A 17,892-nucleotide genomic window follows, 5' to 3' on the forward strand; every position below is an offset into this window, starting at 1 on the left:
AATCACGATGTCTAATCACGATGTCTCGATGCAACCCTTTTTTTCTTAATAAAAAGGTATATTTTACTCTTTATACCATTTAACAAATTAAACTTAGACTTTTCGCTAATAAAAAAATATTACTTTACGTTCGAGAATCATTTTGAAACGAGATTTTAAAAAAATTAAATTAAATTTGTACTTCAGGTGATATTTTTATTATGCACTACCTTATATATTTTTTAAGTTAGGCTGGAAGAATTTAATTATATCATCGTCTTGATATATATATTATATTAGTTTTTAAGTTAGACTTCAAGAATATATTTTTAATGAATATATTAATTTTAGTGGTTTGTGACTAAGTAACTATATTGAGAAAATAAAGAATTGATTTAGTCTTATATATTACGCCACGAACAATATATAATTTTAGGTAGGACCATAAACTATGTGTTTGGTATATATATATATATATATATACGGACAGCGGTTATTAAAACCGTGAAAATTATTGTAGCTTTGCATTAGAAAACATTGTTTATTAAAACAGTGTACAACGGTTAAACTCCTCCATCGATCTATAAAAGTTAACATTGACTTTTAAGGACGTCGAAATTCTTTAACATTGCTCATTTGTCATTTCTATATTAATTATAAATAAATAAATATGAAAGCAAAAAAAATTAAACAGGATGTTTTATATTTTTACAATGATTTTTTTGCTATTATAATTAAAGTTGAGGGACACTTTAGTATTTGCACAAATATAAAAATAATAAACCATTTAAATGAGTACTAAAACTACAAAAATACCCTTAAAAAAAATATACTTGAGATCAAGGGGAGCTTAGGGGCGATTATGTATTTAGCTAAATAAAAAGACAAAAAAGTTGTACCCTTCAGGTAAAGCTTGCAATGTTTACCAGCATCAAAAAATATCATTTTAACTTGTCATTAGAATTGTCATAATCTCCTCTCCGTATTGGTGTGATGCATGTCTCTCTTGATAGTAAGTTTTGTATCAATGGTCCTTTTTTTTTCTCTCTTTTTTCTAAATATTTATAGCTTGGCTTTCTTGATTGTGAACATTTCAATTTCAGTTTTTATTTTTTTAATTACTAATTTTTTGTCTTGATTCTTCTATAAAAATTTTATTTGTTTTTAATTTCATTTTTTATTCTAAATTACCAAATATTATATTGTCCAATGTGATACTCATTCCTTGGGTTTCTAATTTTTATCCTTAGCACTTTTGTAAAAGTTTTAATAGTTTTCAATTTCATCATTCAATTCAGATTAATGGTATTATTTTTCAAATTTGATTCTCATTATTTTGATATCTAATTTTTTTCTTGGTATTTTTGTAAAATTTATTATTCTTTTCAATTTCACCCTTTAATTACAACATTGTTTTATTATGTCAATTTTGATCATTATTTTTCTTAATTTTTTTTTTCTTTTTACTACATTGATTTTTTTTATTTCACCCTTCAATTAAATATAAAATTTATTTTGTATTTTAATTTTGATCCTTATTCTTTTAATTGCTATGTTTTTTTAAATTCTTTTGTATAATTAAATTATTTTTTTCAATTTCATCTTTCAATATTTGATTGATTAAGAATTATACTTCATGATTTTTTTAGATTAGATGCTTTAGATTTAATTAATAAATCAAGTTACGAGTTTTTTTAAATAAAAAACTTTATAATCCTTTTAATTTTTTTTATCATGTTATTTAACTCTCATGATTTAAATTGTGAGCTATGTATTGTTTGATGCTCTAGCTAAACATGGACCATGCAGGGATTAGGAGTCATGACTTTTTTGCAGGGTTGTCAGTCCTCTTAAGAATTATTTGGTTGGCTCTTTTGTTTTTGCTTGAAGAGTCTTATATTTTTTTCTTTTTTTTTCTCTTATTTTTTTACGAACATTTTCATGCGTCGCCGTTTTACTCCCTAATTACTGGATATGGCACGTGCGTTCATATGTTTATTATTCAATTTAGTAAAAATAAAAATATTATTTATTTATTTATTTAATACATTTTCAACATATACCCTCTGGTATCACTTTTATATGATATGACATATAGAGAGTTATAATAGAACGTCCTTAGTAGCCTCAAATCAATAAATCATTGCAAATAAGTGAGAAACTCTAAGAAGCTAAGAACACTTCAATCAACATCTATAATCTGGCAGTTTTTAGTTTTTTAAACGCTTAATTGATTAATAAATTATTTTTTAGCAAGCTGATTAGAAATTGATAGAATTAACAGGCTAAAAATAAAAATAAAAATTATCACTTGGTTTTATAATAATTAAAATAAAAATCACACTTGAGGGTCTAGCTGCTGTGGTCAACCGTGTGACTTGTTCCGTCCCCGTCTCGGGTTCGACCCTCTATGTGTACACCTGTCACCCCCGCGGTGCCTAACCTGCCCCTGGGCTTGCAAGATGTCCAGTGGGCCGTGGGGAATAGTCGTGGTGCGCGCAAGCTGGCCCGGACACCCTACGTGAATCAAAAAAAAATAATAATTAAAAATTTTAATTAACACTATCAGAAAATTAACAAATATAAAAATACGTGTTGATATAATATTTTTTACCGATAGGTTACAATGATTTTTTGATTGAATATATCATTGTGGCATTATAATTTTTGTTTTATATCCTTTAAAGACACTCTTGAGCATTTTATATCCTTTCTTTATAATTCCATTTTATTTATGTATTATGTATATCATCATTTATCATATCAAATTACAGGTTTTCAAATAACAGGAGACAAGAAAGAAATAAAATCAAGATATTTCAAGGCAAGACTACCCATTCAAGCCCCCACATTCTTCAAAATACTCCTTGTATTTACAAAATTCATTCAAGCATTTTGCTATTTAAAAATCTCTATGGATGAAAATCACAATAATATCAGGAAATAATTGATGGGGAAGTTCATCTTCGGAAATTCTTGTGTGCTCTTCGATTTTGTATCTATCTTCAAAGAAGAGTTGTCATGAGATTTGATGGAAGAGAAGCTGCCATTTGGTGCAGGTTTCGTAGGAGCTCATTGAATAAACTACTCAAGTTTCAACAACAGCTACTCTAATTAGTTGGAGATCGAACTATATTATTATTTATTTTAAAACACAACTCTATTTCTCCTCATCAACCCTTCCCTTCCCCACATTGATCAATATCACCGGAAACAACCATGGAATTCCCTCGCGGCTACTACCCTCAAACTCATCACCACCGAAGAAATGATGAAGAAGAAGAGAGAAGAGAACATTACCCACCACCACCACCATCCTTCGACCAAACACCACCACACCTAGTCTACAGAGAGAATGAATTTGCACCACCACCACGACCCTACTCACACTATTATCAAGAATCTCCACAACCACCAAGACCATATTTTAATGAAACTAACTATTCACCTCCTCCACCACCAACCTCAATTCAAGAAACTCAGGTCTTTGACACATCTCATCATCAAGGAGTTGACCCTTCTCTTGATTATCCACCTGCACCAACACAAGTGACTCATGTTTCTCATGAACAAACTGAAGCCCGTCATTCTTTTAGGCCTCACATGCCATCTTTCAATCACCAGCCTGGCGCTGCTTCTGGGCTTGACCTTTATAATAAACCTAGCTTTAAGGTTTACAGCAAAGCTCAGCCTGAGTTTCACCTCACAATTAGGGTGGGAAAGTGATTCTTGCTCCATCAAATCCTTCTGATGAGTTCCAAGTATGGAAAACTCATAGCTCCTTTCAATTATATATGATCTCAAACTCAATTTGACTTTTAAATGTTTTTTAACTTTCTTGTGCACCCTTTTGTTTTCAAATTTTCTAAGGGGTTTTTCTCTCTCTTTTCTTTTTCTTAAAGTTTACATCATTTTAATCTGGGTTGTCTTTTTATGTGGGTTTTTGTTTTGGTTGGTTAGGTTGCAACTGTCATGAACATTTATTTGATCTGATCATTGTTTTGTAATTCAGATTCCATAAGCAAAAAAGATCACAGTTTTCGTCCATTTCCTTGGTATTTTCTTAATGTTTTCAATCATATGATCTATATGTTGACCTTTCATTTTCTGATTAATTGATTTTTGCTTGTTTGAGATTACGGAAAAAATTGTATGAAACCACAATCTCAAACACCCTTAATATTATTGCTGTAGTGTTTTTTTTTTTTTCCTGGAGTTTTACATCTTTGTAGCTGTGTGCTTGATCTAGCTGGTTGTTGCTGTAGAACTGGTATAAAGATGAAAAGTACAGCACAAGAGTGAAGGATTCAGAGGGATGCCCTGCCTTCGCTTTGGTTAATAAGGCCACTGGTCAGGCCATGAAGCATTCCATTGGAGAGGCACACCCTGTAAGAAATTCTCTGAGATCATGAACTTGTTGAAAGTTTATTCTTCTATGTTTTGCACGCAACTTTTCATTTTTCATGTCTCATGGACTTGACATTCGATTGTGGAAAACTTGAACTTTACAAGTTCAAGTTTTCCTTTGATAGATTCTAATTGAGCATATATATAAATATATTCCCTTCATATGGAGTCAAAATAGCTATACAGGCCCACCCTGGCCACACCGCGACCATACCTTTTATTTTCATAAAACATATCAACAAAATTTAAAACCAAGAGCGATTGTGGAAAACTTGAACTTTACAAGTTCAAGTTTTCCTTTGATATATTCTAATTGAGCATATATATAAATATATTCTCTTCATATTAAGTCAAAATAGCTATCCACTGGTCAGTGGCCCACCCTACACCATGGACATACTTTTTATTTTTATAAAAAATATAAAAAAATTTACGATTCAAAAATGTTGGGTCTTGCTACAACATTGAATTCAAAAATGTTAAATCTGACTGTGATATCAAATCTAATAATAATATTTATAATATTAATAATAATATTTAACTTGTTTGTCTAAATTTTTATATTTTCTAATCTTTAAAAAAAATTATGATTTTTCTTTGATAGTAATAATAGTTTTTTTTAATTTATTAATGGTGATGATGATGATGATGATAATTTTTAATTTTACCCTTCAAATGAAATGTATTTTTGTTTTTTTAATATTAATAATATTTTTTTCAAATTTAATAATTATTATATTAATAATTTTAACTATAATAAAAATCATAATACTTATAATACAAATAATAGTATTTTTAATAATAATAATAATAATAATAATAATAATAATAATTATATTTAGAAACCTAAAATCTCAGAACCATAGATCCTGAAGCCGTGAGTTATAGGTCCTACGCGAACTTATTAGCTGTGAGTCCGGATGACAGACCCAAGAATCTTGGGTCCTGAAGCCTGACCTAAGAGAATTAGGTCCTACGCGAACTTATTAGCCGTGAGTCCGGATGACAGACCCAAGAATCTTGGATCCTGAAGCCTGACCTAAGAGAATTGAGTCCTACACAAACCTATTAGCTATGAGTCCGGAAGACAGACCCAAGAACATTGGGTCCTGACGCCGAACCCCAGAGAATTAAGTCAAAGCCATTAGCCATGGGTCTAGACGTCGGAGTCATTAGCCGTGGGTCTGAATATTGGACCTAAGAGCCCCAGGTCCAAATAGTGGACTCATTAGCCTTAGGTTCTGACCTCGGACCCAAGAGTCTCGGGTCCTCATGTGACCCTATAACCCTAGGTCTACACCCCAGATCCATAAACCTGAGGCCTAGACGTCAAACCTGTTAACCTTGGGTCCAGAAACCTGATCCTCGTGTTTTTGGTCATGACGTCAAACCCAAGTCAATAATAATAATAATAATAATAATTGATTTTATTCTTCAAATCAATTCTATATTTCTTTTTATAGTTATAATATTTATTTCAAATTTAATAATATTAATGAACATAATAATATTATTATTATTAAACTCATCTGACCTAAGTTCTAATAGTTTTTAATCCCTTCAAATCAAATTTATGGTTTTTCTTCTATATCAATAATATGTTTTTCAAATTTATTAATGATGATGATGATGATGATGATGATGATAATGATGATGATTTTTAATTTTACCCTTTAAATTAAATCTATGGTTTTTCTTTGATAGTAATAATTTTTTTTTAAAATTTAATAATAATAATAATAATAATTTATAATTTTACCCTTCAAATCAAATTTATGATTGTTTTTCAATATTAATAATATCTTTTAAAATTTATTAATTATTATATTAATAATATTAACTATAATAAAAATAATAATATTATTATCCAAAGGCGCGCGGGTCTGCAGCGTACGTGGGCTTGCAACCCTTGGGGGGCTTTGCAAACCCTAGGTGCGGGTCAGCAGACCTCAGGCACGCAGGTCTGTAGACCCCCGAGTGCTTGGGTCTGCGTGCCTAAGGTGTGCAGACCCGCGCGCCTAGGTCTATAGCCAGAAGTGCGGGTTTAACCCTAGCGCCCAGGGCTTGGCAGCCCCAGCACTAGGTGTTTGCAGCCCCCATCAAAATTAGAACCGGTCATTTTCTCCTCAACTATCCCTTCAATATCAAATGCATTCCAATAAAAAGACAACCCTCCTTGCAGTCTTTGTAACTCTATGTGGCAAGGATAGCTCTATCATTATATTGCATCAATCCACAATGTTTTATGTCTAGATAAATAGTAACAATTACACTGAGTCCTTTTAGTATATTGAAAAATTTTAAAAAAGAAGAGTGTTCTCTTACATGCTTGATACAGCATTGTAAAAGTGGCTTTTCAAGTTGATCAAGGTAATTCGGGACTAAAAAGTTTTTCATAATTAGAGTTTCTTGTAATGATTTATTACAATTATCCAAAACTGTCTTCTTTATAAACCAAGAGGTTGATGATTTTCTTTGCTTATAAAAGTCTTGGCATTGCCTATAAGACAGTAACTGGATATGGTATTCCAGCGACAGTTTCAGTCAATTTCAGTTGTGATATCAGATACATTGCTTCCCACTGTTGTTCATGACCATATAAATGATCCGATTTGTTATATCCTCTTTAAGGTCCAGATGCCTGTTTTGGTGATATGTATCACAAAAAGAAGACGTGGTAAAGATTGGATTGAACAGCAGAGTAGAATATCTTCATATATTTCTCCTGCAGATAATTCAAAACATGTGGAGCATGATTGTTTGTTTGTTTTGTTTTTTTTTTTATGCCGCAAACCTTCAAATCCCCCCCCTCCCCATTCATTACCGAGATGCCCTTTTCTTTTTCTCGAGAGAAAACCTGCATGCTTCCTCACATTTCACAGCTGGAACAGACTCTATTGTGGGGGCTGTGGGTGTAAACACAGAATTGATACCAATGAGTAGGCCACAAATCTAGAACTGGTTGCAAACTAGTGTCAATGGCTTTGTTGCTCCTCTCCTTAATCCACCCAGATATCATTTAAGGCTTCCAATAGGCAACTCTTATCGTGTATCACTTGATTGTTGTATGCAAGCAGTCAACTTGCAGGCATGCATACAGGTGTACCATGGTACCATAAAGAAAAATTTAAGCGCAATACCATTGCAATTTTTCAAACCAGCTTGAACTTGATTTTTTCTCGTGTATTTTGACAAACAAACCTTCTCCTTTTAGAGTTTTCATGTAAGATTGTTGCTGAAATAAATTATAATTTGACCTCAAAATATTTATTTAGGGTGTAATGCTGTGTGGCCATACCCTATAGCGAAGTATGGCATGTCCCTGCTTTCTGTGACATAAGTTGAGTGATAATGATTGAGCACTTTGATAGTTGAGTGGAAGTCCTCATGATAGCCTATTCCTTTTCTTTTTTCCTCCTGAGCCGCAAATGGTATACCTTAAGAAATGTTTCTTGTCCCAAAAAAAATATTTCTGCAGGTGCAGCTGATTCCGTACAATCCAGATGTTCTTGATGAGTCTATCCTATGGACTGAAAGCAAGGACATGGGTGATGGTTTCAGAGCTGTAAGGATGGTTGGTTAACAATACCCATCTTAATGTAGATGCTTTTCACGGTGATAAGAAATCTGGTGGTGTCCATGATGGCACCTCTATTGTTCTCTGGAAATGGAACAAAGGAGATAACCAACGATGGAAGATCATCCCAACTCGGTACTGTAAGTTTCTGAACAAACAAAACACAAGATTCTAAAATTCCTATCTAATTTTACCATCTCTTTGCTTTTTGTCAAGCAAAACATCATAAAAAAGCACAAATCCAAGAATTTCATTTGATGAAAAAGAAGTCCAGGATTAATATAAGAAATCCTAAATGCCTTTATACTTGTACTGATGTTCTTGCTGTTGATCATTATAAATGCAGGAAATATGCGTGATGGTGTTGCCATTTCTTGAAGCTATATTGTATCTGCGGAACCATGAATAATTTCTCAGGAGAATTTGTTTTTTGTTCCTTTTGGGAACGTTTTGTGTTGTATGCTTCTTGGTGTGAGAAACTTGTGCATCAAACTCTTCGACCTATGTTTAGCCTTCATTATCCTTGATCAGTTTGAAACATACATTGCAGAATTTGTACTGATGAACCTTCTGCCCATAATGCTTTACATGCATGTTCTTGGTGCTGTATACTCTTTTGGAGTTCCCTCGACGTGTTTTGCACATTCATCTCTCTTTAAGATCAAGGTATATAAAGACAATCACGTCCTCTAAATTTCATTATTGAAGGATCTGTGTCTTCAATTTCATATATCACAATTACTCAGTACTTCTAGGATAAACATTCATATGCTCTATAGACTTGTGGAGGTGCTGGGGAGAAATAGACCGACAGAGATGTGGGCTAAACCAATACACGATAACTTTTAGCATCACAACTTTGAAGAACATAGTTGAATACATAAAACAAATCGATCTTGGCCTGGGGATAAGGGGTCGCAATTAGAGTTGCTAATTCTGACCAACTTGGTATCTGGGCATCTAATGACTTTTCTGACACTGGAGTGAGAAGTAGCATTAAAGATCTTACACACGAGAGTTCACAAGAACTTGTTCCTCGATCAACACTTGAGATTAAATCGAATATCATTGTCTGAAATTAAACATCGATGATCCTTCACTGGATGAAATTAGGGTTCTAGATGAAAAATGACTTGTCTTCTGTGAAGCTCAAGTTCCAGCAGCATTTCTATGAGCACAAGTGTTTATTACAATGGGGTTTGATTGTTATCTCAAGAACGAAAATGATGCAAAGAGATGCTAAACAGAGTAATGATTCAAGAATGACGTGATTTATCTAATCCTTAAATGTGGTTGACAAAGTGTGATTATGCAAACCTGCCTTGCTAATCACCATGTTTAGCATTTCTCTATTACTGTTTGAAGGTTCACCACCGAAATTTCTTAAGAACATAGAAGTTAAAAACCATCATGAGGCTGTCGGCATTGAGAATATCACATCTGGATGTTCAGGCAATCAAACAGCATATTAATGGGCTTATAAATTCAGGCCTAGCTTAAATCCACCTCAAATGTAGTAGGGCTAGCTTTCCAGTATTCACAACAAGAAAATTTATTTTTTATTTCAAAAACATTTTTAAAAAATTTAATTTATTTTTATTTTAAATTAATATTTTTTATATTTTTGGATCATTTTAATATGCTGATGTTAAAAATAATTTTTTAAAAAATAAAAAAATATTATTTTAATATATTTCTGAATAAAAAACACTTTAAAAAATAACCATAACTATACTCTCAAACACGCTTATAGTGGCTTTAATGTAAATGGATAGCATTTCAGAATAAAAAAACCTTATCCGTTGTTACCCAACTGAAGCACCCACCAGTTCATTTTCATTTTTTTTCTTTTTTAATTTTGTGGCCTTAATTCTATGAACATAATTGCAGTATAAAGGCAAGATTTAAAGTAAAAGAACCAAAAAGTAAAACACTGAGAAAATGAGTCATCAACCTTCAATTTTTTAGAATTTTCATTTGGGTCAAACATTTTAATTTATTCATTTTTCAATCTTTAAATTTGAAAAAATAAAAAAACTCGCTAGAAAACAAAGAAGTTATTTGTTGGGGAATAAAAAAGGGCAATCTTTGTTTCAATAGTTGTTAAAAAAAATTGAATGAAGTTCATTTTTCTTTCTAAACATGGCGAGAATAGTAGAACGGATGATCTAAAATGTTTTACAATGTAAGAAAAGATATCCGGAAGATGCTAGTATTTTTACATGATCAAGAAAAATTCAAGATTTTATATTGACTCAATTGGGTTCGATAAATTTTGTTAATTTAATAATTAATATAATTAAAAATAACAACAATAATAAATAAATTGAATTAAATATAAAAAATAATGATCAAATCAAAAATAAATATTTGTCAATATTATAAAAAAAAATATCATCTCGGTATTTTTAAAAAGTCTCTTTGATATTATTAGATAATGAAGCAAAAATTAAATAAAAGCGTTATAAATCTATAAAAAATAAAATAAAATAAAATAAATCTCGAACACTTAATCCCCATCAAATCAAATATTAATGAAAAATAAAAATAAAAAATAATAAATAAATTGCCAAGTCAATCTCAAATAAAACTAATATAAATGAATAAAATTAAAAAAGAAAAAGATATTGAGAGGCAAAATGAAAAAAAAGAAACATAAACTTTCACCATACCACGAAAATCAATCCTTGATGCTGGTAAAAAAAAAAGAATTGATCATTTCTTTAAACTTTAAGTTAAGTTCTAATTATTTTAAATTAATAAAATTAATTTTTTTTCCTGACCGAGAATTAGCCAAGCAATATAATATTTTCTCGACACCTCAAAATCCTCATAATAACAATTATTTTTTTCTCATCTAGTTGATAAAATTTACCTATTCAGATATTCACCTCTATATTAGTAGTGCTAAGTACACGCTGTAATTTTTACAATAGATTTATAATACAAAATATTATTATCCTTATAATTTAGAATACAAAATACTGTTCTTGTTGGTTTCATCATATAAAAGGGATAGCCTAATTTATTTTATTATATATGTTTTTTTATGAATAAAAATGTTTCTCCTTCACAAAAAAACAAAAAGACAAAAGTCTTAAACTTAACCTTTTGATTGTATTAATTACTCATTTTATTAATTAACCCTCATGTTCTTTGAATGTGTCCAACCAAAATAGTAGCGAGCTTTTATCATGTTTACATATTTACTATGCATAATTAAATGTATTTCATTATGAGATGACTTTTTGTATTCATGGACAACCTACACCACCGATTAAGTTGTTTTAAATTTATTTTTATAAGATGATTTATCATTATATCAATGTAGTTTTTTTTTATTATTATTAACTTGGGTATCCAAGTCAGTTTGTGTGCACTTCGATTAATCTCACGGGCCCTGAAGTTAACGACCATGTAAACCTCTAGTGACCATCATATTAGATCAATGTAGTTTTTTAGCACAATATATTTCTTGGTATAGACCATACAAGAATATTATAGAATTCATATATAAATAAAAATCCAACTATTGGACGAGTATCTTATACATTAAATAAGTGAATCTCGACCAATAAAGTGTTGGTTTAGTGATTAAAATATTATTATATTTTTGTAAGGGTGAGAATACAAGTTAGGGAATCTCATAAATCTAATTATTGATAATTATTTTATGCTTTCGTTAATTTGATAGTTATGGTATTATATAATACCTCCAATGGATACACACAAAACTACTTGAAAATTTGTACACTGTTCTTATAACATGTGTAGAAGTGGCCTAGAAAAGTCCTCTGAAGCCTGCCAAACCAAAAAGAAAAAGTCAAGTATATTGACTTTTCAATTAATCTAAACCTCACTTAAGAATTAAGATTAGCTACTAATTATAATTAATTAGATTATAAAATATAATATTTTCTGAAGGTTTGCGTGGCCTTGAAAAGTCCACTGAGGTCCATCTGGGTTGTTCATTCCCACTTGCCTCCATAGGAGCCAACTGTCTCAGCCCGCGAAACAACATTGCATTATAGTGCTGCTGCTGCCTTTACAGTAATATATATTATTACTATATATTATATACTAGAAGGATGGTTTTTTACCGTAGAAATTATACAATTGGAATTTTTTCTAATTTCTTTACTGTAGCGTATTTTTTAGTTTTTATTTTTTTTAATTCTTTTTAGAAAGCAAGTTTTTCTTATATTTTTTTTATACTTGATATTTTTATCATTTTATACTTGAATTATTTATTAATATTTTTTTCATTTTTTCATTTTTTTCTTTACATTTTTTAAAGAATTGTTTTTTATTCTTTACACTTTGAATATATATCATATGTTTTATTTATAATATTCTTTTTGTTCTTATCTTCATTCTTTTATGATTCTTTTATTTTTATTTTTCTTTTCTTCACACTTTTTATTTTTAAAATTATTATACAAAAACTAAGAAAAAGGTATTTTCATGTAGCAAGCAAATTGTCCTACTTTTCTATTTTTATTAATATATATGATTTTCATTGTATTTTATTATATGTAAACATCGATCTTTTTTATTTATAGTTATATTTTTTTACTCGCTGTCAAAAAACTGTTAATAACAACTATATATTAATTCATTTGTGTTGTAAAAACTTTATTTGACATGCAGCCAAGTGAGTCAAATAAATGTGTTAACATTTTTATTTTGCATTTATTGGCATGGATGATTCTCAATTTATTTAATTAAATTCATGCATATGAATTTTTTTTATTTATAATTAGGATTTTTGTTGTAAAAAAACACATTTGAAAAGCTTTCATATTTATTTATTTTTTGCAAAAAATATTATCTGACCAGCGGTGAAGCGCAGGTCAAATTACTAGTATATACTAAAAAAAACACAAAATTTTCTCTAATTTTTTCAGTGTAACATGTACTGTATCGGTGGTAAATATGTAATTTTTATTTTTTTTATAAGACAAGTTTTTCTTATAATATTGTTTTTTCTCTTTATACTTGATTTTATTTTTCATTTTACACTTGGCATATTCATCACCTTTTTTTTCTTATCTTTATTTTTTTTAATATATTTTTAGTTTTTCCACTTTTTCTTTACTTGTTTTTGAAAAACATTATTTTTTTATTCTTTACATTTTGAATACTTATCACTTTACACTTGGTCTATTTATACCATTTTGTTTTGTTTTTATCTTCATTTTTTGTAATTTGTTTTTAAATTTTTTTCCTTTACATCTTTTCTTTTGAAAAATTATTATATAAAGACTAAAGAAATGGTATTTTAATGTAGCAATTGCAATATTATTCCATTTCTCTATTACGTTAAAAATAATTTTGGATTTAACTTTGGTTTTTGAAAATTAATATGAGAATATATATTTTTTGACTGAAAATTATAATATTTTTTACTCACTGTAAAAAAGATATTAATAACACCTACACATTAATTCATTTGCATTAGAATTTGTTTTCCATCCTGTAGCTAGGCAAGTTAAATAGAAATGTTAACATTTTTGTTTTTTATGTTTATTGGCACATATGGTTTTTGATTTATTTAATTAAATACATGCATAGGCCTTTTGATTTATAATTTTTTATGTAAAAAACCACATTTGAAAAGTTTGCATATTTGTTTTTCAAAATATATTATTCAACATGCAGTTAAACGAGTTGAATAGACGTGTTAATATTTTTATATATATTTATTGGCACAAATAGTTTTTTATTTATTTAATTAAATGCATGCGTAGGTTTTTTTATTTATAATTCAGATTTTTATTGTAAAAAAAAACACATTTGAATTTTTCAAAAAATATTATTCAACCAACAACGAATCACATATCAAATAACTAATAATATGCTAAAACTCATTGGCATTTCACTATACTAGTTAATAGTGAAATGCCAAGGTATTTTACATTTTAGTTCTAAAAAATTAAAAATTTACATAACTTTATTTTTGTTTTCAACTTTATTTTTTCTTTCAATCTCTTCCTCTAACATTAAGTTTACTTGGTGTTAGACTTCATAATTTGTTTTGATTTACTTTCTATAGAGTTATCCCGGTCTTACGACCCGGATCGCGAGTTTTATGGGTTAGTCATGTTGACTTGAGTTTTTTTTTCCTGTTTTTTATATTTATTTTTTTCTCAACTTCATCTTTCAACATTAAGTTGATTGAGAGTTAGGTTTCATAATCATAATTATTTTTTTATTTTCTTTCCATAAGGTTATCATGATCACATAACTTAGATCGCGAGTTTTGTGTGTTAGACAAGTTAACTCATAATTTTTTTTTTAATTTTTTTTTTAATTTCATCCTAAAAATTTAGGTTGATTGAGAATTGGACTTTTAAATTTTTTTCGATTGTTTTTTATGGAGTTATCTTGGTCCCCTCACTCGAGTTTGATAAATTAACCCGGATTGACTCGGGTCATTGTTTTTATCCTTTTTTATGTGATTTTATTTTCAATTTAATCCTTTAGCATTAGGTTGATAGAGAATTGATCTTCATAATAATTTTTTATTTATTTTCTATAGGGTTATTACGATCTTAAAACTTGGGTCAAGGGTTAAGCTAGTTGACTTGTATTTTTTTCTCTTTTAATTCTAGTTCATTTTTTTCAATCTCATCTTTTAGTAGTGGGCTCACTGGAAATTATGCTTAATAATTTGTTTCAATTTGCATTTTAGGAGGTTATCCTGGTTTCACGACCCAGGTCACTAATTTGTCTGGTTGATGTGGGTAGTTTTTTGTGTTTTTTTTTTAATGTCATCCTTCAACATTGGGTTGATTGTGAGTTGAACTTCATAATTTGTTTTGATTTACTTTTTATGAGGTTATTTCAATCTCATAACCCAGGATTAGAAGGTTTACCTGGGTCGACTCAACTTATTTTTTTAGTTGATTTTTTTTCAATTTCATCATTCAATATTGGGTTGATTAAGAATTGGTTTGAAAAAAAAAATTATTTGCTAAATGCCTATATAATTTTAGATTTTTTTTCCTACTAAAAACACATTAATTACACCTTAATATTTTTTTATGTTATAAAAAATAATTTGATATGTAACATAGCGCAAAAATTGATACAGTAATGGCTAATTAGAATAAGTGAATGTAAGTTCACTAATGGTCTCTGCAAATAAATGGTTTTGTTAAATATGAATTATTTCCTTTTAAAAAAAAATATATAGCGAAGCTTGTAGGTGGTTTCAACAGTTATCGAAGGTCCACATCTATATAGGCAAGATCGATGTACACTTTATATCTCTATCTATATAAAACAAAACTTTCCATTTGAGAAAGTTACGGTATTGTAAATTATATGGGACAATATATCTAATAAAGGATATGTTTGACTTTATTGTATTTATAAATAAAGCATTTGTTTTAATTGATTATAACTGAGGAATAGAAAGAAATGTTTCTTTCATAATTACCTTTCATATGCTTTTTTTAGATAACATATTTTATTATTATTATATTTTTTTTAAAAGTAAGGTATTTACCAAATTCGAATAATCTCAATACAATAGCTTAAGTGTTAGGTGAAGTCCCAAGATATAATGATTTATATTATTTTCTAACACACCTCCTCAAGTGAAGGCCCTTTGGACTTGAAACTTGCACGTGTCCACCTTATCTTGTGTTTAATTTTTATCAAATAAATAGAAATGTTAAGATTCGAAATCGTGACCGCTCGGTCTTTTAGGCTCTGATACCATATTAAAAAACTATCTCAACTCAATAACTTAAGCTGTTAAATGAGGTTCTTGGATATAACTTATATTATTCTTTAACAATAATTTTTAAAAAATTAATAATAAAAAAAATACTTAACTTACAATCAAAATACTTACATTTACGTGGGGATAATATTTGGGGGTTAAATTTATGGTAGCATGTGGATTTTTTTTTTTTTTGGCATAGATGAGAATTATGAGTTGTGAAGAAGGGTAGCTGACATCATGGCTACCGTTTTCTATGGCTGAGATTAAGGTGAATATAACATGTAGCTAGCTAGCATTTGGACCACCAATTATATAGTATAGTTTTTTTTTGTTGGATAAAACGTAAAGTTAGGTTAGATTATGTCCCAAAGGGAAATGAAATAGTAATAGAAAGGAAAGTGTAGAGGAAGCATCAACGTCAAGATGAGGACCTTCATTCATCATCTCATACTTTACATCTCTATCGAGAAAGAAAGAAAGAAAAAAAAAAACTTGAAGTGATGTAACTAAATCAACGAGCTGAGTCGGCATCTATATCAAGAAAACCAAATTATGTTTTTTAAATAAAAGAAATATGACCAGCATTTATTTATAATTGATTTAGTTTGATTTATAGAAAAAGTATTTATTTTTATTTTAAATAAAAAATATTTTTTAGAAGTTGTGAGAAATTAAAAAAAATCTTGTTATATGTTGATTATATTAAATTTGATCTTCAATCTTTTGATTGTTGTATATTTTGTTTTGAATTGTTTTTTTCAATTACATCCATTAGAATTTGATTTTTTATATCAATTTTGTTTCTCATTCTCATTCTTTTTATTTTTATTTGTTTTTCTCTTTTCCTTTTCTTAGTTGAAATTTTTTATTTATAATATTTGATCCCTATTCTTTTGATAGCTATTTATTTTATTTGAAATAATTTATGAAATTAGAATTTTTATAATATCATCCTCTTTTTAGCTTTTTTTTTATCTATCAGATTTGATCTCTATTATTTTTATTGTTATTTATTTTATTTGAAATAATTTATAAAATTTAATTTTTTTCTCAATTTCATCATCCTTCAACTTTTTTATTTGTGAGATTTAGTTCTCATTTTTTTAGTAAATTTGAAAAAAAATAAAATACTAATAAATTATTTTTTAAATTCATTTTTCATGATATGGGTAAACACTAGAAAGTGTTTTCTAACTCATTTTTCATGACCCTACCCATTACCTTAGTCAGCATAGTAAAATAGAAGGTGAATTCCTGAAAAATAAATTATTTTTCATTGTTAGGTAAAGACTAGAAAATAAAGAAATTATTTTTTTAATTAATTTTTCATGATATGGATAAACACTAAAAAGTATTTTCTAACTCTTTTTCCATAAGCTCAAACACGGATCTTAGTCAGCATAGTAGAAAAACATATAAATAAAACCATGTAAGATACATATAAAATATATAAATAAATCCAGTTATTTTTGTTTTAATAATCAAGATTTTCTGTGGCAGTTTTTAGGTGTAGACTAAATCTTTGTCAAATTTCAAACACACTATTTATCATACAAATTTATATAAAAAAATTATTTTCTATATCTTCCCTCAAATTTAAATAAAAAATAATAAAGTGAGGAGTAAAACAATTACTGTATTTCAAAGGTCATAGAATGATATGTAAAAGAAAATTTTCTGGGATTAATAATACAATACTGAAGCCAACAGATTAAGGATGATTATATCCACGTGTGGGCAAATCAGCTTGTTTGGTCATACTTCCGTACCTTCCATCACAATATGTGTGGACAAATCAAATTGCACCACGACAGAGACAAATCCAAACTTATATAGTATTTTTAAAATATTTTTGAAAAAAATTAATTTATCTTTTATTTTTAAATTTTAAATTAATTATTTTAAATTTTTATATTATTTTAATATACTAATATTAAAAATTAATTTTAAAAAATAAAAAATATATTTTTTAAATAAAAAATATTTTAAAAAATAACCACTAAAGTACCAAATACAATACCCTCGTAGTATGCCGTCACGAATCGTCGCCCAATTTGTGCCTACTTTGCTTCGCAGTTTGGTTTTTGCCATGAAAGTCAACAGTTTTAAGCTATGCATAGAGAGAATTTCAAGGCCCCATGTAGGGTCCACACGCTATTCTTTTATGATTTTATTTCATTCTTTCTCCTATTTA

The 17,892-nt window shown here is 28.6% G+C and overlaps 1 protein-coding gene across 1 annotated transcript; it reads left to right on the forward strand.

The window, feature by feature from the left end:
- The first annotated feature begins 2,827 nt into the window (after positions 1-2,827).
- LOC133670237 (ricin B-like lectin R40G3) lies at positions 2,828-8,607 on the forward strand. Its single transcript, XM_062090756.1, is given in 6 exon segments — positions 2,828-3,691; positions 3,694-3,740; positions 4,245-4,367; positions 7,865-7,960; positions 7,962-8,098; positions 8,310-8,607. Coding segments are annotated over 6 exon segments (909 nt in total). The 5' UTR covers positions 2,828-3,198; the 3' UTR covers positions 8,323-8,607.
- Positions 8,608-17,892: the final 9,285 nt, after the last annotated feature.

This window comes from Populus nigra, chromosome 12 (genome assembly GCF_951802175.1).
Source record: "Populus nigra chromosome 12, ddPopNigr1.1, whole genome shotgun sequence".
NCBI lineage: Eukaryota > Viridiplantae > Streptophyta > Magnoliopsida > Malpighiales > Salicaceae > Populus > Populus nigra.